This window comes from Podarcis erhardii, assembly GCF_964252035.2.
Source record: "Podarcis erhardii genome assembly, chromosome: 5".
Taxonomy (NCBI): domain Eukaryota; kingdom Metazoa; phylum Chordata; class Lepidosauria; order Squamata; family Lacertidae; genus Podarcis; species Podarcis erhardii.
Window position 1 is genome coordinate 43,524,954 of NC_138509.1, and position 27,116 is coordinate 43,552,069.

A 27,116-nucleotide genomic window follows, 5' to 3' on the forward strand; every position below is an offset into this window, starting at 1 on the left:
GATTCTCCTGCCCCACCTATACAAGTCCAGTAGTCCTGAACCCCTGGCCTACCTGGCAGTATGTCAAGTCTAAGTCCAGGGATCAAGCCGCACGAGCAAAGGTAAGAAAACGCAGCCTGGGGTCAGTTCAAGTAGCCAAGTCTGAAGTCCAGCTGTCAGAACACAGTCCAGAGCCAAACCTGAAGCACACTCCTGCATCATCCAAGTCAAGGTCCATCAACATGGGCAGTTTGAACAGACACAGCACCTCAGCTCTGCTTTCATACTTTGCATACTGATTGCAGCATCGGGGCTTGATGAGGCACATGACCCTCACCTGTTCTGAGCCTACTGAGGAATCACACACCTCCTCCCAGAGCTAATAAGCCCCACCTGGCCAACCAGGGAGCTGGGCTGTGGGCCCTTACCTGCCAGCCTCCTATGCCTCAGAGCCCAGATGCTGCAATCAGTATGCAAAGTATGAAAGGAAAGCAGAGCTGAGGTGCTGTGTCTGCTCAAACTGCCCATGTTCATCGGGACAATGGCCCCTCTGGCTCTGGGTCCTGCTGCTCTGGTTAAGGTGCACTAACCTCCATCCCCTCGCTATCCTCTGTTACCCTGTGAGTACTTCTTTCCCCATTCCCTGCTTGCTTCAGTTTGGGCTACACCTGTTGCTGGGGTCCTCTTTTTCCTCTTCCTCCTCCCCGTCGTCCTGCCAGTTCATGACACCAGTAGATTTCTCCAAAACCACCACCTTGCTGTCATCAACAAACTCAGTTTTCTGTATTAGTATAGTGAAATGGGGTTTAATATGTAAATATTCTACGACACAAATATTTCAGAATTTAAGCTGCACCCGATTTGCTTATTACCATTTTAGCAGAACAAGCATTGACAATAATAAATAAAAAGTACTGGAGAATGTGACTAAATAAGATCAAGTAGCAGCTGAGCCCTCCAGCAATACAGACACAAAAGATCATATATAAAAAGAAGGGATATACATGGGAAGTTCACTGAACTAAAGAACACTTTAATTTTATAGATCTCATTAGCTTCATAAAATACATTTCACATTCAGAAGGTCTTGAAAATATTATACCTTTCATCAATCTTTGAGAAGAAATCACTAATGAACACAGAGGCTTCCAACTCCATTTCTGTGATCACCTCATTGATTAATTCTCTGCACAAGCACAAAAATATCAGATTGTGTAGGATGCATTTTATTTAGAAGTCAGTCCCCCCCCCTTGCTTTTTCAAGTTTTAGAAATGTTCCAGCTGCTGGTTTTTCCTGCAAAGCAGATTTTTACTCTCATTTATCCTCTACATTTCAAGTTCAATCTTTACTTTCATTTCTAGTTCAATTAGCAATCGATGCAATCTTGTTATGGGAAACCCTGATGTGTCATGGAAGCTTGCAGCAGAGACGTTACGCTAGTTTTATCCAGCACGTGAGTCACTATTGCTTATTGGGGAGGATGGGAGGGAAGGTAGGCTCCATGCAAGCACATCAGCGGAGTCAATTTGCTGCACCTGCCAGTGTGTTTGCATTGTGTCAGTCTCCCTGCTGCCTTGCCCCTCTCCTTTTCGGTAAGCAGCAGCAACGCACCTGCTGGGAAGCTAGCGTACCAGCTCTGCCCCACCTGGCAAGCTGCTTCTCCCTCCATCTTAACACCAGCACTGTTGGGCAAGCTTCACAGGACAGCTTCTCCATTACTGATCCTCTTCTGCAATATACTATAATGTCATAGGAATGTGCTGGGTACATTCTGGGACAAACCTTTTGGCTGTATGGGCCATATCTGTCAGGTGAGTGGGGCTGCTCACCTGCCTATCACAATGACATCATGTGCAATGTGCTTTGAACTTCCAAGGTCAGGCCTTCAAACACCTTGCAAGGCACTACTAAAAGGGAGGCTCTTTTCCCGTTGTTTTAGAAGAGAATCTCATGAATTTTGCATAGAAGCTCCTGCTAAAACAATGGGAACTTTTGATCCGTAACCCTTCAAGATTCAAGGACAAACCTACTTCTGAAAAGGCAGCCTCTCCTCCCCCTGCACTGCTCCCACTCACATGTTTAACTGGGATTAAAACTCCGTTGGTTAGAGTTTGGTGCTGATAATGGCCAGGCTGCAGGTTCAATCCCCATAAGGTACAGGTGCATATTCCTGCATTGCAGGGGGTTGGACTAGATGATCCCCATGGTCCCTTTCAACTCTATGATTCTATATCATTGGAAGGGTGGTGGAGGGAAGAGGAATGTTAACTGTTCCCTCCCCCGCTCAAAATTAGATGATACAGGATATTGAGGATGCCTGAGAAGCTAGACCTGCTCTCTTAAGCATGTGGCACAACCTTTTACAGCACACATGGTATCTTTGGAAACCACCTTCACTAAAGATAAAAACCAGGAAAACCTCTCCAATAAAGCGCAACAGGTTAGCATCAAAATAAAAAAAATCTTAATGAGTAAATTAGCAATACAGTCAAAATCATATTCCCCCAATAATGATTTTGGAAATTACTGAGGCTCAGATTAAAGCTCACTTGTATCTTATCCGTATGCTTGAGATCCTCAAAACTGCCCTTCCACATCCCATTGAATCTCCTTTTCCCCCTTCTGCTCTGTCCTCACTTGACCCTCATGGAACCAAGTGAAATGTGGGAGCCTCTAAAATGCCAGTAAGATTGAGGACATTGAGAAAGTGATAAGCTAATAGCTGTAGATTCAGCATGGCCATCCACAGACTTAACAAGAAAGGCCAGTTCCGGTACCAAGGAAGCAGGTGCCCTGCTCAAATGATACCAGACACTGTCCAAAGGGCAGAAGAACGCTAAATACTATTCTGTGGGGTGGCAGGCTTAAGTAATTTAAATAATTAATGTGGAAACTAAGGGAGCCTATAAGGATTAAGAAGGGAAAGGGATCGGCTTAGATCTGTTTCTGAATCTCATCTCTACAACAGTACCTCTGACAAGTTCAATTTCATTGATACAGAGTTATCACTTATAGGCTTGCTACGATAAATCAAAGTTCTAGGAAATAGATGGCTTAAGAAACAGATCCATTATAGTCCACACGCTGCTAGAATACTAAGTCCCTAAGAACACATGTGATGTCATTATCAACAGGATACTAATGTCAAGCAGAAAACTGCCTCAATCTTGACTGTCAAAGATAACATTTTGGATTAGGAGCCTTTTTTCTCTTGCTGTGTAACTCCAATTGAAAGAAGCACTGCGCCAAGCTTTCCTTTTCTTTCTTTCTTTCTTTCTTTCTTTCTTTCTTTCTTTCTTTCTTTCTTTCTTTCTTTTTCTCGTTAGGTGTACATAAAAAAAGCACCAGGAGAAATAAGGATCTAAACAACGTAATGTGTGTGTTCACTTTTAAATGTTAACATGACAGCTACAACAGAAAGGAAAGTTCTGCTAAAGGTCAAGGGATTGTGGAACTCATTCCAAAGCTAGGATTCTTTTAAAAATAATGATAATGATAATCATCATCACAACTTATTCTACACACAAACATTTAGTATATTACACATACAAACATTATAGTATTTTAGTCTGCACACAAAAAGATCCACACAGAGCTTCATAAAGTAGGGTTACCAGACATCCCCGGTTCCCAGGGACAGTCCCCAGATTTGCAAATCTGTCTCCGGACAAATTCCATCCCGGAATGTCCCCAGATTTGCAAATCTGTCCCCAGGAAACGTGGCAGCTGCCACCTCAGCAGCCCGGAGCCAGCCTGTTAGCGCTGCCTGCTGTTGTGGCACCCGCCATTTTTCCTGTGCCACGGCAGCGAGCATCTCCTGAAGCCAGCCAGAGCCAACTGCACTACCAGGCTAGCCCCTCCTGGGCAACGACCTCCCGCCCATGACTCCTGAGCCTCCCCTAATCTGTCAAAAGAAAGGGGGAAGGGGGAAGGAGATCAGGGAAGGCTCGGGAGTCACTGGCGGGCGGTGCACCATTGCCCAGTTTTTAAAAAAAACTTTGCGCATTTATGTTTCATAGGGTGCAAAAGAAGGGCTTTGCACCTTTATACAATATGCATGTGTGCTTGGGCCCAGGGTCTTTTGCCTCACCATCCCCACTACTGACTCCCTGTTGCTACTCAGCTTAAAAAAAAAAAAGGGGGGGGGGTCCCCGGATTCATTGAAAAAAATCTGGTAACCATATCATAAAGCCCTGCTTACTTCTCCTACTCTCTACTCCCCCAAGTATACATGTATGGCAGAGTTGTCTCGGAAATAGAAGATCTGTATGCATCCCTTCCGATCTGTCAAGTTACATAGAAAGCTTGCCTGAATGATTACACAGACCACACCCATCTGGAACATGTACACCAAAGGGGAGGAACAGGAACGTCTTTATCTGTTCAGGAGATACCGACACAGAGAAAGATCATGCTCACAGTTTTTAAGATCTATAAATATATTAAAATATTTATGGCATGTGAAGAATAGTTAAAATGTGGGCCACATTTCTTAAGTTTCAATGTACAACTGGTGATACCCAGAGAGTTCAGTTCCTACTACTCTTCTGAGTTAATTACTTGATTCACTGTTTTCATACAAATAAAGCATCTTCCAGGGTGTTTTGGCTGCACTCCCATGTCCATTATCTTAAGTCATTCTGAGGTCACTATAAACGCTTGCCCAGCTTTCCATATACAAGGTATTAACAACAGTATTCTTTTCACCATCTGGAATTTAAAGAGGAGCTTGGAAGAAGGTCAAGATGGGTTAGCAGAATGGGACATCTCACTACACCACAATCTTGGACAACAGCCTGAGGATGGAACAAGTACAGGCAGCAGATAGAAGGCAGAGGATCTGAGACAACCCTGGCTAGATATGCAGGATTTAGTTATTTTCATCTCCTGGCTAATTAAGTGATAGAAAATTTGGTCGAGGAGAGTGTATCAGAGCAGTGGATCAAGCTTGGCATAAATCATTACTCTAGGTTTAAAATATGATAACAGCAGAATTTCAAATGGTTGAGTTTTTTTTATTTATTTAGTAAATTTGAATACTGCCCTTCATCCTTAAATCCCATGGTGGTTGTCCCATCGTATCCTACTTGCTCTGTCCTACAATTTAGGGTCAAACTAGACATGGCATTAAATGTGTCTTTGCATTTAATGTTCACACTTAAGAAAATTCAAACAGTGTGGGGGGGAGGTGTTTGCTTAAAATTAAGTTAACCCTTTCATCCCTTGCTGCAGTTTTGTCAAGAACCCTTTCTCTGTCACTGCTATTTTCGCTGGAATGAAATTTCCATTGATATTTCTCATCAGCAGAAGCAAGCATCCATGTGCTACAATCTGACAGGAGCTGCTGATAGGAGCTGATAAGCAATAGTTCTTCAAGTCCTGCAAATTAAATTTTGTGTATCATGCATTTAAGTTTCCAGTGCACCCACATGTTGGGGACATGTTTAATTAACAGCGAGAATGATATGAAAATCCAAAAAATAAGCTCCAAGAAAGCATCTTTTTTAATAAATGGGTTTATGACATTTGGGTGCATATTTAAGTGCAGAGCACACACATTCCTGCATCTTTCTGCTGTTTGTAGCAACAGAGTCGTCTATACTATACTCTTGACATCAAGACTAGAATGAAATGTGATGTTGAACAGAAATTTGCCACTGAAAACAACAATACAATCAATAACCATTTCGCATGGGGGTTCAGTTTCTGGCCTCCACACATCAGCAGAGAGGTATAAGCATGCCCCACCCCCGTTCTGCCCTTTTTATGAGCTTTTTTTATATACCACTTTACATTTACTTTATATTTACATTTATATGTTGCTGCCATCATTTTTTTATTTTTTTAATGTTGACATTTTTGAATTTGGTATATTATGCTTAATGATTTATAAGCCTTCCAGAATGCATTAAACATTATATGATTTTTGTAACCTTCCCCCCAGATTAATTTGCATTGCTGTGTCAGCTCTCAGTCACGACGGAACCAATCTTGGCCAACTCACCAACTTAATCGAGAGGAGAAAGAAAGAGGTTGGTGGGGGGAACTCAACTGCAACTGACAAAGCAGTATTTTTATTTCTTAAAATGGATAGGAACTGGAACCTAGCTTGAAAAGGTAAACAGCTATTTCTCAAAGGGCTCTTATTTATTGACAGAAAAATTATGTTATACATAATGTACAGCAAACACAGTCTACAAATATTCCATCATGATAAAAACCATTGTAATTTGGCTTTGACTTATTCATCAATAGAAACACACTAGGGGACAGAAATCAAAACAGGAATTGTACAATAGACTATATACTTTTTACTTCAGCATTAGACAGATTGTGACAATGTTTCTAAATAATGCTGTTGCACATGGTTGAAGCTGCTCTTGTTTAGTGTTGATGTGAAGACAACAGACCCTACGGGTTGAATACCACTAAAGCATTGCACAAACAAAATGATAACTGATTGAGCAACAAAATCTGTCCCCTCTCTTCTCCATATATATCCCCAGCAGTGTCCCCAAATCTTTCCTGGATGGTTGGTGTGTGTTCTGGGGCACATGTGGGTAGGAAAGAGAGTGAAAGTTCTGTTCAAGCATTGTTGATCTATTTTGATTGTATCTGTAAAATCTTTTAACTGAATACTAAAATGAAGAAGAAGAAGAAGAAGAATTTAACAAGCAGGAGAACACCAATAGGAAATTTGGGAGTGCGTGATGACTCAAGACAAAATGTTCTGGACAATTATGCAGAGAACGTCATCCAAGAATGCATTGGCAGAGACTGTTCCTTTTAATCATGATGATAAATGTTTTGCTTTATCCGGTCAACCACCACCAAATAAACATTTCTAGAGCATATTGGTAGCAATCAACCAGGACAAAAATCTAGTGGAAATCAATTACATCCTCTTCCTTGATGAATAAATTTTTTAAGCCAGCTGATGTTAATTCGATTTTGCAAGCACTGTGCATACAGAAGTCATGTACAGAGAAAGCAGAGTCTTAAGGCTGAAGTCTTATGCACACTTACATGAATAAGATGTGCCATCAAAATGTAATATATAAAAGCAAAGAATTAGTGTTGTAAGGGGCACAGAAGATATACAGAAGATGCTTACTTATCACTGTGGTGGTTGGGAATTACTTTGAGAATTTGAAAAGCATAGAATGCTCAAAATATGAGGGTCACTAACAAAGTACTGATAAGGGGAAGAGGGACTACACTTGTTTTGAATTCTGTATACAAGTGACTCCCTACTTACGAAGGGGTTATGTTTTGGGGAGCCCCCCCACATAAGTGAAATTGCATAAAGTGGGGAGCACCCGTTAAATGCCCTCTCTCTCTTCAATCCATACCAAAAAGACTGTTCCAAAAATATCCACAACTAGAATTGAAGCTCTGGGGCCGGCAGGAGGCTAAAGGACATGTGGGAAAGTGGCTTCTGCTGTGCTACCCTGCACTTCAGCTGTTAGGTGAGGCGGCTGAGCAGCGTAAACAAAGCCATAGTGTGCCTCTGGTCTTGGGGGGGGGGGCTTCCATTATCACCAACATCCTCTTTGGGCTCTGGGGAGGGTCTTCTTCTCCAGCTCTCTCCCGCCATTTCCAGGTTTGAATTGAATTGTTTAATTATTTCCCGGTGCTGCCCATATACATGGTCACGCATGAGCCTGCCACTCCAAAAAACCTATTGGCCAGATTTTACTAACATGGTACACAAGCAGCACAAAGTTTTCTGCTAACACAACAGGGCTTCCTCCCCTCATGTACGCCCATGCCTCCCTGAAATACAATCTAGAAGGTCAGAAGAATCCTCCAAACAGCACATGGCAGGGAGGAGGGGGACAGGAGGTATCATTCTGTCTAGCAAGCAGCAATTCTTGCTCTGGCAGAACAAACGTATTAGTGAGACAGTGAATTCCACCCTGTAGTTTTAAGTCATTAAGCAGAACTTCCCGTTTCAGTGACTTCATACATTTCAAAGATTATACTGTATTCCATAAATACTTATTGAGCACTGATATGTCAAGCACTGTGGATATATTGTATTCTGTTTTAAAGAGAGAAGTAGTATATGTCTGTGAAAGTCTCATAAACAAAAAGAAAATGAAATGTGACCCCCCTTAAATGTATTAGAGCCCCATTTACTTTTGACAACATGAAACTCTTTCAGTTTCAATGCACATTTAAAAATGAATGTAAATACTGACATTTCACAGTGGAACAAAAGGTTTAAGCTATGACTGAATAATGTTTTTATATTTTTGTTTTGTCATTAAGCAGGTAATGGAAGGGGCAAACAACAACCGTTATTTGGTGGACATATTATTTGTTGAGATGCTTCTGCTAAGAGTTAGTGACTAGTATGATTAAAGGGGACAAAGGTAGCATTTTATACAGTATGGTACAGCATATGAAGTAAGTTGCCTAATGATGCTCCCAAACATTTTAATTAAGAACTCACCCAACTGACTTTTGTCTTGGGATCTTTCTACCTGAACAAAGCTACCATGCATTCATATACATCTTTCAATGTTATGCGGTGTTGTATTTATCTATATTCAGTACCAGCAATCTACCAACTAAGCATTCTGACTTGGAGTATTCTCCCTGCCCTTGATTTCCTCATTAGCGTTGTTGAAATCCTTCATTAAAAGGTTATTAAATCAGAATGTCTTGCTCCAATAAAAAAAACCAACCACCTAATTTCCCTCAATTAGTAAAAATGTTGCTAACTTCCTGAAACATGGATCAACAATTAAAAATGCTTGATTTTTAAATGGCAACTTCCTGGCTACACAGTTTTCCTACTAGCGTCACAGAGCACACACTTAATATGTACAAAGGGGGGGGGGAATTCATTTTCCTTGTGGCCAAGCAGATGACAGTTACTGTGGGCAACTAAGATTTATCATTAATGGTATTTTGGGGTAAAGAAACATGTTGTATTCCTCATCAGCTTTCTACATGAGTACAACAAGGCATTGACAAGAACTCCTGTCCAGTCTAGCCTCAGAGCTGTTTCTCACTGCCTTTGAAAGACACAAATACACTCTTGGGAGTCTCACCCTTGTCTTGTGCCAAGAAAACAATCTTCCAATGACAACTGTAACATGCACAACTGTGTCAGGTGGAACTCATGCACCCTCCGGAGTTTTGCTCACTTTCTTCCTCTTTATCCACAGCTATCTCTTTCATGACTAATGTGACAACGCTGCCCAGAGTCTCCCTCAAAAGAAATAATGGACAGGTGATAGGCTAACAGCTTCATAAACAGCTGTGGGATAACAAATGGAAATTCTCTCAAAGCTTTCTCAGCCACTTACATGTATAAATGCAGTAAAAATGCCAAAGCAAACAGAACTCTGAAGAGCCTCCACATTAAAATCCCAAAAAGTATAATCCCATGCATGGCAACGTGCAAATATACTTCATCAATTTTTAATGAAAATTGAGGGCCACGTCACATGAAATAGCTACTCAAAAGTACACTACCATACACAAGCTTTTGGCCAAACCTCCAAATGTACATATATTTTTAAAGAGATGTCTGTCAATAACAAGTGAACATAGAATTCAAATATGCCTGCTTTCATTTTAATTAAGTTCTATGGCACAATAAACTTAATTTGAGAGAAGCTTTTGTATCCTCTCTGCCAAGGCTCCATAGTTTAAATATTTTGGCACAGCTGCAGCTGAACTCTATGGCAGAAATAAAAACACACATAAAAAGGATTTCAAGTGCAATAATCTTATATCTGAGGAAGGCACTCCAAAAGCAAAACTTTGATACAAGCACCTATTGTGTGTTGAATATACCACTCTGGCAGTTTGGCTTGAGAACCTGCAGAAAATGTGGAAGTGAGCGGAGCAGAGGGCAAGGGGGGATAATCTTCCCATAACATGTTTAAGCCCCCTTTCACAGAACATTTCCAGGTAGCTAGTAACAAAAGAAGCACTCAGTAGGCTTTTATAAGAGGTTTTCATGTACTCATTTAGAATGAAGGTTAAATGGCACTTAGAAAATACAAACAAACAGTTCAGTAGCACTAGGGGAGATCTGATTAAATCCAGTGGTGGTCAAGGGTATTAGGGGAATGGTAGTATGTCTGGTGAGGGGGGGAACACTATGCTCCTTCTGGAGAAGTTTGTTCACCTTTGGTCCCGACCCTGTACTCACCTTTCACCGGTGGGATCCTATAAATGACTTTGACTGTCTGGCTAAAACAGGTCAGGGTAATGGAATTCTAAACAGACATCCTACACTGAATTTATTGCAACAGTACAAATACCGGTACATCCATTTTACAAGAAACAGGTTTCATGGTTTAAAGAGAAAACACACAAGGACCTTGTGGCGTTTGCCCTCCTAGGAGTGTGACATCATACTGGGTTCATAAGGAAAGGGTTAACTAATTGTAAAAGGACTAACCTATAGGAACCCATGGGGAGGAGTTAGAGTTAGAGTTGTTAAGAAGTCAGTCTGGGGTTAGAGAAGAGAGAGGGAGGATAAGTCTGTGGGTTGGGCTAGTCTGATGTGAGAGAGTGAGAGAATCAGTTAAGAGGAGTCAGTCAAACAGTTGAGATAATCAGCCAGAAGGCATTAGGAAGGTATAGGCTGGTAAAGAAACTGACAAGAAAATTATCTGAGAAACCATAAACTTGTTAATGCTTATAAAATAAACTTGTTTATTTGGTTTAATTTTAACAACTGTCTGGACTCAGTGTGTACCCGAGAGTAACAGGTTGGTGGCAGCGGGGAAGTGAGCACAGTGGTCGCACAGGGATCAATAGACTGTTAAACGTCCGGGGACCCTGTGTGATCGCCACAGACCTGTACCTGAATGTTCGTTCCCTTGACTTGTGGCACAACAGAGAATCAATGGTTTGTTGAGAAAACATTAAACAAAATGAAAAATACACATTGGAAAAGGCAAAACTAAGCTTAATAGACTGAGAGCATGCAGATACAACACACATCAGTATTGAAATAGTAATTTCAGGCAATGTTCAGTGATTTTCATTTGTACTTACTTATTCTGCATCATGTTCATGATAACCCAGTCAGAGGGATAGACGTTCTTCCCAATGAGATTCTTGAACATGATAAATGTCTCCATCAAGAAGTCCTGAAAAAATAAGGAAAACATATGAAGAAGAAGAAGAGTTGTGTGTGTGTGTGTGTGTGTGTGTGTGTGTTTGATGGAAGCTGGCTGAAGAAAAATTCACTAGATTAATGACCAGATTTCAAAAATTATGGACAAATATGGCAAAACTAACCAGCTCTAATCAATGCAATAAATTACTGTGATAAATGAGTTACTGTAATAAACAATAATTAATTACTTGATTACACAATATGATACTGCTGAACATAATTAACTTGCTGGATTGATGACCAGATTACAGAATTACTTCTTGCTGGACAAATACAGCAGAACTAACCAGCTCTGGCCAATGCCGTACCAAGAGCAGACTGTTGTGCAGCAAAGTTGTATTGCAGGAATTTATTGCAAAATCACAACAACAAAAGCGATATAGACTGAAAAGAAAAAAATACAACCATGTAATGTGTAAAGGATGCCTTGGATTAATATTTAAGGAATGGTGGAAAATATGAAGAGCTAAAGTGCAGCTGATGTGACGGATTCATTTTAATTTGCCAAGATTTTTAATGTTATGTTGCAACATATTAGCTTCTGACCCAATAGGAGTTTGTCATAAGAGGCCAAAAGTTTCAGTAGATGGGGGCGGAGGGGGTGGGACCAGACACACATATACATTGATTTTGAATCAAATCGCTAAATTCAAAGAGTGACTATTGTGCAGTCACCACTGTCATGACTCACACCCAAGACATTGGTGAAAAACGGTATTTTGACAAGAATAGAATGACCTTGCATTGCAGAATTTGTGATTGACAGTGGTTAACATTTGTTGTTTGCGTTACATAAGGGAAATGTTTTATTCTAGGCACATACTTAACAAGCTCAGTAAATGTGTCCTCACTTTAAATGATCAAACTGCATACTTTACTACTCTTCCTCTCCTGTATCTTGGTAAAAGCTTAACATTTCCTTTTCTAGATCAGCCTAAATAGTTTGCTGACTGAATTATCATAGAGTCTTGCTTTCATTTAGATGCATGTTTTTCTTCTGAATAAAACGGTTTGCTTCCTTGCTACCTTGCTTCATAACTTAATAATTGAGACTTCAGTAGGATTTATGCTTATGTGAATGGGGGCAGATCTGGACCTACATAGTTAACTCTGAAAATTTTATGGTTGCAGATGCATGCTCTCTTAAAGTAGATTTCATTTCATACTTTATTAGTTGTACAGAGTGCTTCTGCTGTTGGATTTTCATATTTTTTTCTGCTTCGTGCAAGATGTATTTCCATATACTTTGCAGATTAACTTGAATATTTTACTAATCATGAAGTTGAAGGAACAGATTTTGGTATTGATTTGCTGATTCAGCGACACACGCTTAATCTGTTTGCATTTATGCTTAAATGCTCTCAGATTGTAATCAGAAAAAACAAGTTTAATAGCACTTAAATTCCATCAGGATGCATCAGACAGAGCTCCTGCGTTCCCCCTAACAGGTTCCGTTACAACTGGTAATTGGAAGAAATTATATACTTTAAGGAAATGGTGCCTGAGTTTGCTGTTTTTCTCTTCCTTCCTCATTCCCTTTTCCTTTTGTGCCATGTCTCTTCAGCTGTAAGGCAATAGGCAGTCCTGTCTTGTTTTTATTTATCTTACATAAGCCACTGTGGGAGCCTTTTTGTCTCAAAAGCAGGATAAAATTGCTTATATATTTATATAACAATGTTTTCCTTATTTTAAGAATAGGAATGCTGGTACCTGTTCTCCCACTGCACCTGCCCTGTGAAGCTCACTGGGCACAGATGTCAATCACCTTTCTGCCTTCCCTCAATTCTTGAAATAACCAAAGGGATGGGGAAATAATAATAATAATAAATAATTTTAATAATATTATTTATACACCACCCATCTGGGGTAAATAATTTAAATGAAGGCAGGATGCTCTTTTCACTGGTACTACTGCTGGTTTTTAATTTCCTGTCTACTTTCTTCCAAGGGAAATCCAGCCAGGCTGCATCAGAAAAAAAAAGGTGAACATTTAGTCTTCCATCTTTTCTCACTGCCCACAAAAGAGGGAAAATACTGACTGGAGTGTGCTAGGGTGAAAAAAACACCTCTCATTTCCTTTAACTAGTCTGACATATTTATTTATCATTTCCTTTTGAGAGGATTTCCAAAGAAGACCAAGTGCTCAGACTGGCAAAAACAAGTTTTGTTTTTGTTTTAAAAAAGCTTGGATGTTTGGGAACATTGGAAGATTCAGGGCAAATAAAAGAAAGCAATTCTTTACGCAGCGCCTAGTTAAAACTATGGAACTTGTTCCTTCAGGAGGCAGTGAGGGCCACCAACTTGGATGGCTGTAGAAGAGGATTAGAGAAATTCGCAGAGGACAAGGCTATCAATGGCCGCAATGACTATGTGCTGCCTCCACAATATGCCTCTGAATACCAGTTGTTGGGAATCGTACGTGGGCATAGTGCTGCTGTGCTCATGTCCTGCTTGTGAGCTTCCCACAGACATGTGAGAACAGGATGCTGGGCTGGATGGGCCTGGTCCAGCAGGCTCATCTTACATTCTTAAGCTGCATAAAGGTAAAGGGACCCCTGACCATTAGGTCCAGTCATGGACGACTCTGGGGTTGTGGTGCTCATCTTGCTTTATTGGCTGAGGCAGCCGGCGTAAAGCTTCCGGGTCATGTGGCCAGCATGACTAAGCCGCTTCTGGCGAACCAGAGCAGCTCATGGAAACGCTGTTTACCTTCCTGCCGGAGCGCTACCTATTTATCTACTTGCACTTCGACGCGCTTTCGAACTGCTAGGTTGGCAGGAGCAGGGACCAAGCAATGGGAGCTCACCCCGTCATGGGGATTCAAACCACCGACCTTCTGATCAGCAAGTCCTAGGCTCTGTGGTTTGACCCACAGCGCCACCTGCGTCCCAATCTTAAACTGCATACAATGCTTGCAACTTTTAAAAATACCACTCTCACAACAAAATAGTAACACCAGCAGATTAGAAACAGCTGAATAGAAAAGGGGTAATTCCATTAAAATCCCTCCATCTGGCAGATCAAATGCCTGCCAGGCAGGAATAACAAAGACTGCACAGCATACAAGGTAGATGAGCCTTGCCTGCTCCAGCATGTCCTTTTTATTTATTTATTTAAAAATTTACACCTTGCCTCATCCACAGCTACTCAAGATAGCTCCCAAAGAAACCAAAACAGCATTATAATTATAACACCAGATCTAATACCCTACTTATACCAGTAATAATGTTACGGCACAGTCAGTGCAGAATGACAATATATTAGAGAGAGTGTAAAAAAAAGAGTGAGGTTCAGAGCATATTTGGAAAGGCATTCAGCTACTCCTCTTTTAATGGAATTTGTTGATGCTGTGACACAGAAAAGCAGCATGATTAATATTATAAACTATTACTCCATCCTGCCTATCAATTTACAATTTTGTGCAACAGGAAAGAATATGCTCCCCCTCACCCTTCCATCAGGCTCTCAAATGTTTTACACGCCATGTAACATGGGCTTTTCCAGCTTAAAGTGTTTTGTTTATTTACTTATTGTTATCTACAGTCTGGCCTATAAGAAAGTTAAAAACCCAATTATAATAACATGAACAATATATTAAAATATGATGCTGCACAACACAAACAGTGGAAAAATAAAACAATGGCTTAAACAGATTTAAAAAGCTCCAGGGATGTAAAAGGCATGGACACCAAAAGCGCATTTAAGTGGGTGTGGAGGTCAAGCACAGCAGGGCTTCCTCTGTGCCTCTACGGACAAAAATGGATCAAAGAAGAGCAGCCAAACCTGAACCTCGTTCTTTGGGGGAACTGCCATCCCATCCAGGACAGGTTGGACACCCTTCACATGAACAGACAAGCTATGTGTTAATAATCATTCTACCTTATCTGGACTAAGCATGTCAGCTGGGTTTCGCGAGAAGGCCACTTTTTGATGCAACTGCTTACTGGATACAGTGGTACCTTGGCTGTCAAACGTAATCTGTTCCAGAAGACCGTTTGACTTCTGAAACGTTAGACAACCGAGGCACAAAGGGCAGTTGGCAAAGTCAATGGAGAAAAAAATGCAGTGGAATCTGTTCGACTTCCAAGGCATGTTCAAAAACGGAAGCAATTACTTCCAGGTTTTCAGTGTTCGCGTTCCGAAACGTTCGGCTTCTGAGACACTCGAAAACCGAGGTACCACTGTATTACAATACTGTAATACTGATGGATTGATTAAATTTATAAGCTCAGTCATCACTGACAGTTCCAGGGCAGCTTATGGGTATCTTAAAAACTAGTTAAACAATATCAATGTATCCAACATCAACATATAAGACACTATGAATACAATACAATCATTAAAACAATGTAGAATCAGAAATTCAGTCAACGCAATTCAATCATGACTAACTCAGTATAAGCACAATGTGACACAGAACTGGCATATCCAGCTGCTGTAGAAGGCTGTTCAATGCTGTAACCTGCATTGGGACCTAAGGGAGAAGGGTTGGAAAGAAAGAAAGAAAGAAAGAAAGAAAGAAAGAAAGAAAGAAAGAAAGAAAGAAAGAAAGAATTGTACCACTAACCCACACCTCGACCAGGGGCAGGACCACCAAGAGAATTCTGCCTCAAGATCTTAAGGCCTGGCTGGGGATGTTGACATAGGCAGAGGCATTCCTTCACATCGACTAGCCCAGAGCTGGCCCAAGACATTTTGGCACCTGAGATGACCCACAAAATTACACCCTTTTCCTGCCAAGGAAGAAGGGATGAGCAAGGAGGGGAATCAAATCAAGCTTACCCGATGGTTGCAGTGGAAATCAAAGACTGTCATGGGTGGAGAAAGGGGCCCACTCTGAATCACACAGGGCAGCTGCAGAACCCAGGAGAGCCCAGAGGGCAGCCCCCACCATTTTGTCTCTAGGAGGAGACCTGCAGCAGCCCCTATTCATCAAGAGGCGGCTTTGTAAGCAGCATGAGAGGGGGGCACCAAGGAGGTGGTAGACCTGGCATCCAAGGAGCGTGCCGCAGTTGTTGGTGGCAGCAGCCGCAGGCAATGCACTCCTTGGAGGCTGGATCTGCTGCCCCTCTGGTTCTTGCTGCCTAAGACCGTCGTCTCATTTTGCATCATGGTTGGGCCGGTCCTTGTGTGGCCTCAAGTAATGCAGGGTTCTATAGGTTAACATCAATACTTTGAATTGGAATCAGAAGTACACTGACAATATCCAATTACTTTACTTAGAAGATTTATGTAGATGTTAACATGGCACATTAGGGAGGGGGGAAACCATGCTGCAGAGTAAGGTGGTCATCCCAGTATGAGTGGAACTGAAGAGCAGTACCAACTACACCCAACTTGGACATCCTCCGAGAGATATCTCATGGTTGAGGATACTGAAAACTACTGAGGGATCCAGGAAAGTTAACAGGATCACACTTTGCCTGCCGCTGTCTCAGCAGAAGTTATCCCATGGTAAGACCAAGGCAGTTTCTGTATCAAAAGCAGGCCCCAAACCTGATAGCTGGCTGGCCATCACTCATTCACAATCTTTCCCAAAGAAGGAACACTAGCCATTGGCCAATAGTTGTTGAAACTGTCAGGTGCACTGTAGGTATTTCCCCCCAGGAGTGGTCATTAACTTGAGAAAGAGCGAACATATGTGCTAGGCTGCAGAAAGAATTTAGCTCCATTTATGCCACTAGTGGTAGTCTTCAGGATAAAATGGAGTTTACAAAATGAAAGAAAAAAAGAGGCCAAATGAAGCCAAAAGATCAACTGCTTTATAGCAGAAAGCAGCAATGAAAGTAATTTCCCCATTTCCCAATAGTATTGGGGTCAGGGTAACAGACTTCCAAAGCAATACTTAAACGGACACAATGGGCAATTAAACTCTTAAAATGAAAGTACAAGCTTGACCCTGACTGAATGGGATCTACATATCGAATTCTTTTCAGGCTCAGAAACAGCAGAATATGTTCCTATAACAATTCATGTGAGCAACTAAAGCTGAAAATCCTAAGTATATCAGAGGGCATAAATCTCACTGAATCCAAGAGGACCTAATGTAAATATGCTTAGAACTGGGCTGTAAAAGTCTCACAATTATTGCCAAAATCAGGGGTACCAATCTGGGACACCCTAATTGTTGTGGACTGCAACTACCACATTCCTGACCATTGTCCATACTAGCACAGGCTGATGGCAGTCAGAGTCCAACAACATCTGAAATGCAGCATGTTGGGCTACCCTGGCCTGATTTAAGGAAATGGCAGGAGAAAGAATATACAGTTCAGGTTGCCTCATATCAAAAAGGAATTGTAGAGCTTGGAAAGATGCAAAAAAAGTGGCAACCAAAATTTTCAAGAAATTGGTGCACTCAGATAATCCTGAAATAAAAGGAAGCTAGTACAGTGGTATGTCAGGTTAAGTACTTAATTCGTTCCGGAGGTCCGTACTTAACCTGAAACTGTTCTTAACCTGAAGCACCACTTTAGCTAATGGGGCCTCCTGCTGCTGCTGCGCTGCCGGAGCACGATTTCTGTTCTCATCCTGAAGCAAAGTTCTTAACCTGAAGCAATATTTCTGGGTTAGCAGAGTCTGTAACCTGAAGCATATGTAACCTGAGGTACCACTGTATTGTGAAATAATCATTCATAAATAAAACAATCGCTTTCTTTTTCATGTGTCCAGGGGGAACAAAGGGATCGAGGCCATGAACAGTGTCAAAGCAACAGTGCACCACTATAACTGGAGCAATGGTTGTAACAACTTTTTTGAAAAAAAAAATAAAAAATTTCCATTCGAAAGAAGGTAACTTGTTTTTCGTATCAGTACTCAAATCTCTTCAATAGTTGCCATTTTGTTTCTCAGCACAATAAAGTGCTGGATTTCATCTGTAAGTCATAAACAGCCTGGACTAGCATTCTGAAGTTCTTACTGTCACACAAACCTGTTCAGTTGCTAGGAACTTCAGGTGAGATCCTAGTTTAGAGACCCTACCTTCAGAGGCTAGTTCAGTGGCGTCGAAGGCCTTCTCTTAGGTCCTTTCTAAGTTTTTCCAGCTATCTTTTAGATACCAGGTGCACAATGTTTTGTTCTCTCAAGCCTTTGGCAGCATATAGTTATGGTAGTGCTTTCATTGATTATTTCTACGTAAGCCACATGGAGATATGGCTGGTGGAAAGGCAAGGAATGAATCTTTAAAATAAACATTTTAATTAATTTATTCATTTAACAAAAATTATATCTCTTGATTGTAAGGTGCTTACATAGAATGGTAAGGACAAATTACTTTCACTGTCATTAAAAACACACACACTAAATTTAGATAGATGATTTATTTCCAAAGCTTAGGTAATGTTTTTTACCTTGGGGAAAAGCAATATAAACAAATCTTTCAACCCTCAGAAATATAGTTTGAAGCCTAGTTGAATTCTAGACTGGTTTTTTACTTTTTGCATGGGTTTGATAATATAGGTAAACGTGTGTGTTTTTTCTTTTTCATTCACAGGTTGAATATGAAGCTGTCTGTAGAATTAGCCCTATTACAGTGGTATCTCGGGTTAAGAACTTAATTCGTTCCAGAGGTCCATTCTTAACCTGAAACTGTTCTTAACCTGAAGCACCACTTTAGCTAATGGGGCCTCCTGCTGCCGCCGTGCCACCGGAGCACGATTTCTGTTCTCATCCTGAAGCAAAGTTCTTAAACCAAGATACTATTTCTAGGTTAGCGGAGTCTGTAACCTGAAGCATATGTAACCCAAGGTACCACTGTATTCAAAAACCCTTACTACTGACACATGGTTATAAAATATTAAAATGGCACTAAGTCTGATTTGCTGTAGCTGAAATAGCCAGCCCCAAAAGGAACAACTACAGAAAGGATAGCTAACTATAGTTCATTAACACAGAAAGAAACCACCATGGTTTAATTGATTTGACTGCAGGATTATGCTAAGAAAATGGTTATTTATTCTTCTCCTATTATATATATGCTCAAGCAAATGGATACAATTGGAGAATATCTGAATCACATCTGCAATAAACTCAGAAATCTTATGTCTGTTTTTGCCTCCACAATGTTGTCAGAAGATTCAATTCTCTCTCAAACTCTTTAAAATGCTGTACCACAGAATCCAACTCCCCTAGGTAACAGAATTTGTAATCTAACACAGTTGATCAGACTTCAGGTCATCTGCTAATTAATGGATCTCAGCCAACAAGTTTGGTTGTTACTTTGCAGCATGCATTTGCCATATGGCAATGATAGTTCCAGGTCATTAGAGAGGTATCTACTTAGCTATAAATTCCCTTCTATTATGCTCTAATTAAGTTGTACTATGCACTCAGAAAGAAAGATTATAAAGAACCTTGAAGAGTTTCACTCATTACGGGCATTAACAATAAAACATATATTTAAACCTAGCATGTGAGGTTATATTGCTTAAAATGGCAGATGCACAAATAAAAACGAATTTAACTAAACAAAGTAAATAAATCTGGCATATAATAGCAACTTAAAACAAGGTAGGGTGATTCCAGTTAAAAAACATTAGAAGAGGAAGTTCAAGGAAATACCCCGAGAGTAACTACTGAAGCTTATAGGTTGGTTTAAGGTTAGGTCTAGGATTCAGCTGAATAAAATCTTGTTTTCCCACCCCAACACCAGTTCCTTAAGCCATGTTTTCAAATTCTGATTTTCCTTGAGTATCAGTTGTTTCATCATTTAATATCAAGGCAATGAAACAATATTTGCTCTTCACTCAGGGGGCAAGCAATGCTTCATCGATTTTTATGTCAGGTCATGAGGCACCCATAATTTTTTTTATATAAGCTTTATAACTTTCTTTGTCAAATAGCAACAAAAACAAACATCAATGCAGGAAGAAGGGGGAAACAAAGTTTCAGGTTGAACTTACAACAACATCCGATCTCATCTTCCCAAAGGTCTTGATTAAATGGGCATAATGATAGTCTTCCATTTGTCTTAAAATAGCTGTCATGCTTGCAACAAAGTTTCCCTGTAACAGAAGAAAGACAATCAGTTAAATAAGTAAATATGCAACGCAAGATGCAGCTTTACTCTGGAAACTCCTGTAGGGATGTTGCAAAACATACAAGTCAGATTAATTTAAAGAAATTCCTTAATATAACCCAAAACTCATTCTCCCATGAAACCATTGGATCCTATAAACTCAAAAGAGAATCCTGGAGTTCAGAAGGCTCTCCAGAACAGCATTTGCTATGCAGGAAGGTACACATGCAAGACAGAGTCTGAGACAGGCACCCCCAAACCCTGCCCTCCAGATGCTTTGGGACTACAACTCCCATCATCCCTAGCTAACAGGACCAGTGGTCAGGGATTATGGGAATTGTAGTCCCAAAACATCTGGAGGGCTGAGTTTGGGGATGCCTGGTCTGAGAACATCCAAATCTTTCCTTCCTCGCACAACTGGAAGTGACTGCAGCTCATGCAAAAGCTCCATTAGATCCAGACAAATCAATCCAAAAGCATGCATATTTTGTTCCTAATTAGATATAGCATAAACTTCATAAACGCACTTTCTACCTTCACTACAAAGTGTTACCAGAAAATTACCAAAACAATAAGGGCACACATAATCTCACTGTCAAATAAGGGCAATAAAATGATTCTTATAAGAAGTATCCTTTGAGATGTCTATCATTTATCATGATATATTTATCTGCAAGGTCACAGGATTTATAAAACTCGCAATCATTGTAATGTCATGCATAGCAAACATATTGATCCACACATATGAGATGAAACCAAAACACACTAGTTTCTTCCTGTGCTCATCACACTTAAAACAACCAAATGGCTGATACAACTACAGCATTTTCTAAAACTACTCTTTTAAGGTACAACCTCATGACGGTGGAATTGTTTGCTACTGACTACACTCAGAAGTTATGGGTACAGTTGTGATTTGCAAACTCATGGCCTCAATGACTAATTATCTACATTTATTTCTGTTTCTGGTTAACAGCTTTGATCATATGCATATGCTAGCCTAATTCTGTTTGTTTAGCAATTTAAATTATGATGAAGAAGGGCAACAACCAAGAGATTAATATGGGGCCTGAGGGAAAATAATATGCAAACTTTCTATATGAATGGAAGCTTAGACTGTATGGAGTTCTTCAAGTGTATCAATACTAAAGAAAGATACTTAAACGGACTTATCTCTCATGTACATTTGTGACTTCTTTTCTCTTTAAATGGCTAATTATTTAAGATTAATATGTGTAAACACAAACCTTCTCCTTCATCTGCCAATACCTTCAGCATTTATCAAGAGATTCTAATCCTCTCTTTTGTAATTGCACAGTATTTCTCTATGGGAATTACTACGATTATGCTGATAAGCAAATAAAGAAGATGAATCATTGCAGAGAGAGACAATTACATTAAAAAAATCTTATTAATTAGCATGGTTAAGAGCTATAGAGATGAATAGGTTAATCCCATTAGCTAACTGTTATAGTTCTGTAGAAATGGAGAATTAAAAAAAAAACACAATTTTTTTTAGAAAACCTGACTTCTATAAAATGGGTAAAAGGATAACATGTAAGGATGGTAATGAGTTCATTATGGCACAGTTGTTGTTTATTTTTTAAAAAACTGATTGCATCAAAAGAGTTCAGGGACGAGGCAAATGAAGGCACTTCCATACTTTCTCTATTTTTGGATGGGGTTCAATAACATACCGGCAAATTAAGGTTGCTCAAGTAAAGCTGATTTGGTGCAACAATACCAGATCCCCCCCCAAAAAAAAGATCGGATTTTTTTTTTTTTACAATAAGGAAAGTGATGTGAAAATGCACTGGAAAGTGTGAGATAACATTTGCTTGATGCAAGGTCATCTTACCTCTCTGAAAACAAATTAGAATGACCGTTCAGTAAAGAGGAAACATTATCCCTGCAAACAAAACAGGAAATAATATCCCTGCAAACAAAACCAGGGTAAATGCTCACCTTAAGACTAACCGTGCAATCCTATTCAAAATAAATATGCTGAACGCACTTCAATTAGTGAAGAAAGTAAGGTATATTATTATTATTATTATTATTATTATGTATTACTTATACCCCACCCATCTGGCCGGGCCTCCCTAGCCACTCTCGGCAGTACATGGAGGAGGGGCCAAAATTGCCATAATTGTGTACTTTCTACCAATAGCTTTTCTGCTTTTGACAAGTACCACACACACAGACACAAAAACAACAACACACGAGTCTCTCATCTGTCCTAGCTTTCTTTTTCACTAAGAGCACAACAGAACATGCAGGAGGGGGGGAGTTGTGGTTTTCTAACTGCTCCTCAATTAATGTGGAAACAGAAGGCGGGAGATCCAGACCACCCTACACCCTACACTGGGTCATATTTATTTATTTCCCACATTTTAATCTTGCTTTTCAGATAATTATGATATCACAAAGCAGCTCATGTGAATAAAGAAGAGCTGCCCTACCAACCAAGCTTACAAATAAAAAAAGACAAGGCACCCGATGGGAGAAGAGTGGAAGGAAAAGATGCCACAGGGAGATATTCAAGGCTAGAACCAAGTGGTGAGTACAACCATTCATACGAAATTTGAGCCAGATTGATCTTCCCTTGTTAACGTTCTTGCCTGAATAGCAGTTGGTGACTCTTGGCACGCCTGGTTTCTGAGCAAAAATCAGCTAATAAGTCCATATGGCAACCACAGGATAGACTTTTGCCTGTCATATGTTTTCTTTGCTCCCGGGAAATGTCAATAGCAAACTGTTCTGTTCTGAATGTCAACAACAACAACTTATTACTTGTACTCTGCTTATCAGACTGTCCCCCCCCCCCCAGCCGCTCTAGGTGGCTTCCAACAGAATATAAAAGCACAACTGAATCACATCAGCATGTAATACCTTGAAAGAAAACATTATGAAAATGATATACAGGTGGTACATGACCCCAGTCAAGCTTGCAAAGATATATCATTTGCCTGATAATAAATGTTGGAAGTGTAAAGAGGGTGAAGGAATATTCTTTCACCTCTGGTGGACGTGCCCTAGAGTGAAGGCTTTCTGGGAAATGATATATAACGAGCTGAAAAAGGTATTTAAGTATACCTTTCTTAAGAAACCAGAGGCCTTCCTCCTCGGCATTGTCGGCCAGAGTGTGCAAAAGAAGGACCGAACCTTTTTTATGTATGCTACAACAGCAGCAAGGATACTTATTGCTAAAGGCTGGAAAACTCAAGACTTGCCCACACTGGAAGAATGGCAGATGCAACTGATGGACTATATGGAACTAGATGAGATGACTGGCAGAATCCGAGACCAGGGAGAAGAATTGGAGGAGGAGAACTGGAAGAAGTTTAAAGACTATCTGCAAAAGCATTGTAAACTGTATGAATGTTAAGAAAAATGTAAGATCTGTAACATCAAGGCTCTAACAAACTAATAACCTTTATGTATAAAAGTCAATGTCATTGAAAAATAAGATAAATTGTGCATAAATGGTATCCTATAATTAACCTTTGACAAAAGAAATCTAAAAGATTAAATTTGAGATTTGAATATTGGGAAATTTTAATTAGATAAACTAAATTAAGTTAATAATTTGCTGGTAAAACTTATGAGTCTAGAGAGTAGGAACAAGAGGCGTGAGGAAGTCCAAGGATGTTTATGAAATGATGATATCTGAAATTGATATGTTTTTATATATATTTATTGTCAAATAAAATTTAATAAATGTTAAAAAAAATAAAATAAAAACTTCCCGACACAGGGCTGCCTTCAGATGTCTATGGAAATATGTCTAATGCTGATACCAACAACTGGGTGCACATGTTCCTTCCCACTCAGGTACTTAAGGGTTGACGGCAAGGGTGATATTCAACTAAGGTTTACTCAGAGTAGACCCATTTAAATTAAAACTCAATTTAATACCATCCATTGCATTAACTGGGCGGCAACAAGCTCAAGAGTTGTGCTAGAGGGAGCCAGTACAAGTCCCCACCCACAGAAATGCCTGCATTGTTGGAATGTTCTCCTTAATGCTACTTTGAATTCGCCCATTGCCTTTCCCTCTCTTATGCTTCTGATCTTCTGTAATGTGTATTATAGGTGTTGTTATATTGCAAGAAGCATTGAAAAATACATATAAAGGAACACAGAAATAGATTTCCCTCGAGTGTAAGTACTAGTTTTTACAACATAAAAACATTCCATTTTCTTCTATTTCACTTAGGACAGTGTAATTCAGGTCAAAGAAACTGGTGTTTGATGCTAATTTAATTTTTATTGTAGCATTCAAGACACAATTGAACCTGCTGTCAGATTTAACCTTTTGTTTATATAACACATTTATACTTCACTTTATAATTCAAGGCATATGTATTGCACAATGGGGTCTTTTTATCCCAACACTGTTGCTAATTTTGGAAATTCATTTCAAATACTGCACAGACACATGTATCTCAGTGCTAAGTGTATCTATAAAGTCCTTATATCTATAATCTGACTGGTTGCAGAGAGAAGTCCTTGGTTTTCAGTTCCGATGAAAAGCAAAGTATGTAAAATTAAACCACAGAAATATTGCCTGTTTGGGTTTTCAAACTGGCTATGTTCCTCCTTCAAACAACAGGCAAAACCTACTAGTTAGAAAGAATGATTTAATGGGGAACTATTGCTGAAAACAAGCTTTGTGCCAAGAATACAGAAATATAATTGTTGCTCCAATTTCTATTGTAATACAATAATTACAAGAAGCACTTACAATAAGTATCCTAATCCAGGAAGACCTCCATCCTTTGCATATTCCCTCCTATGGGACATCTTCTGAATAGAGCTATTTTAATTATTCTAGAATCACTATTTTTTTCCACTTAGCTTTGCTTTGTTTAGTGTGTAACTTGCTCATTAACTATGCTATTTAATGATGCTAAAAGAAACGACATAGCTGTAGATGTCTGGAAGTGTCTCATAGTATATAGCAGCTGATCCTAATTTGTAGATACATTTTGCAGAGATGACCAAGTTATTCAATTCCAATAACTAAAACTGCCAGGATTCTTTCTCATGAAACACTTTATATATGAAAATACTCCAAAAAATAGCCTTTAAGTTGTCAATTTCTCCCATCTGTTTTTTTGTCTAAATACATAGAATGCAGTTTATTTGTGAATGTGAATTTGCAAAGCAAAATATAATCTTTGTTGAACAGCAATGATCTATGAAGCTGACTTAATGTAATTGTTGCTATTTTCAATTCTTGCAAAGGAAGCGATATGAAGGGAGAGAGGTTTTGTAATTTATATATTTGAATTACATTCCACCCAAAAATCCATTTCGAATAAACTGTATAATCCAGGTTGTAATAGAATCCTTTATGGACAGAAATCAACATTTTTTTAAATGGGCTGAGATATTGATCCTTCTCCCACCACAGAGAAGTTATTAAGACTGAATTACTCTTGCTTCTATTAAGATCTGGTTGAAGGCACAGTACATCATGGAACACAATTTAAGTAATCTTGATATTTCAACTATCTCAGTTGGGAGAGAAAGTTATTTAGCTGCTGTATCGTTGAAGGTTCAGGGCCACATTGTTAATTATATGACAAATTATATGCCCTATCCATTAACATTGCCGTGCTACAATGGCTCAACTACTCATACTTTGTTCATTTATGTCCATTTACTTTACTATATTTGTACCTTTTGAGCATAGAATTCCACATTTTGTAAGTATGGACATTTGTGAAGCACTTAAAGTTTAACATAGCTTCTTTTGATAAACAGGGAATAACTGTATGCGGATGCCAGAAGGCCATATGTTGACCTTTGTTGTGGCTACATAAATGCACCTTTACAATTACTCCTAGTGTAAAATTGAAATTGATTTTCAGAAAATTAGATTTTTCTTTGTTCTGCCTAGAGCAATATGCTATATTAAGGGGATGGGAGAGGCAAAACAGCACATTAGTATGCTATGGATCCAATTAAGTATTAAAACCAACTCAAGATTTTAGAAAAATTAAAGATATAAAACATTACTTGCTATTGCTCTCCAGTGGGTAGGCTGATGAAATATAATCCACATCGTTACAGTTCTAAATTTGGTTGAACGTAATTTAGACAATAACACCAATAGCTGGTATCGGGACTTAATATCAGTGGTGCATTTAGATTATTGTAGATTGTGGACTTAAGAGCTCTTATTTCACTTACTTCAAATTGTGTTAAGCCAGCCCTGTTACATTTGGGGACCATCCTGCTCATACTTCTATGTGAGACTCTGAATTTCTGCTTAATCTCAGAACTCCCCATATCTCTTTTCCCAGATTGTTCAAAACAAGCTGCAAGAAGAGTGACTAGTGGGGTGGCACAGGGTTCTGTCTTGGACCCGGTCTTATTCAACATATTTATCAACGACTTGGATGATGGACTCAAGGGCATCCTGATCAAATTTGCAGATGACACCAAACTGGGAGGGGTGGCTAACACCCCAGAGGACAGGATCACACTTCAAAACGACCTTGACAAATTAGAGAACTGGGCCCAAACAAACAAGATGAATTTTAACAGGGAGAAATGTAAAGTATTGCACTTGGGCAAAAAAAATGAGAGGCACAAATACAAGATGGGTGACACCTGGCTTGAGAGCAGTACATGTGAAAAGGATCTAGGAGTCTTGGTTGACCACAAACTGGACATGAGCCAACAGTGTGACGCGGCAGCTAAAAAAGCCAATGCAATTCTGGGCTGCATCAATAGGAGTATAGCATCTAGATCAAGGGAAGTAATAGTGCCACTGTATTCTGCTCTGGTCAGACCTCACCTGGAGTACTGTGTCCAGTTCTGGGCACCACAGTTCAAGAAGGACACTGACAAACTGGAACGTGTCCAGAGGAGGGCAACCAAAATGGTCAAAGACCTGGAAACGATGCCTTATGAGGAACGGCTAAGGGAGCTGGGCATGTTTAGCCTGGAGAAGA

General features: G+C 39.7%; 1 protein-coding gene across 4 annotated transcripts in view; it reads right to left on the bottom strand.

The window, feature by feature from the left end:
- The window catches only part of DOCK1 (dedicator of cytokinesis 1), a 376,896-nt gene that overhangs the window by 128,954 nt on the left and 220,826 nt on the right, over positions 1-27,116 (bottom strand). For all 4 annotated transcript variants that reach the window (XM_081863133.1, XM_081863131.1, XM_081863134.1 and 1 more), the window contains exons 28-29: positions 20,033-20,134; positions 11,009-11,103 (exon numbers count right to left, since the gene is read on the bottom strand). In XM_081863133.1, the coding sequence (XP_081719259.1) occupies positions 11,009-11,103; positions 20,033-20,134 (197 nt within the window). The remainder of the gene's footprint in view (positions 1-11,008; positions 11,104-20,032; positions 20,135-27,116) is intronic.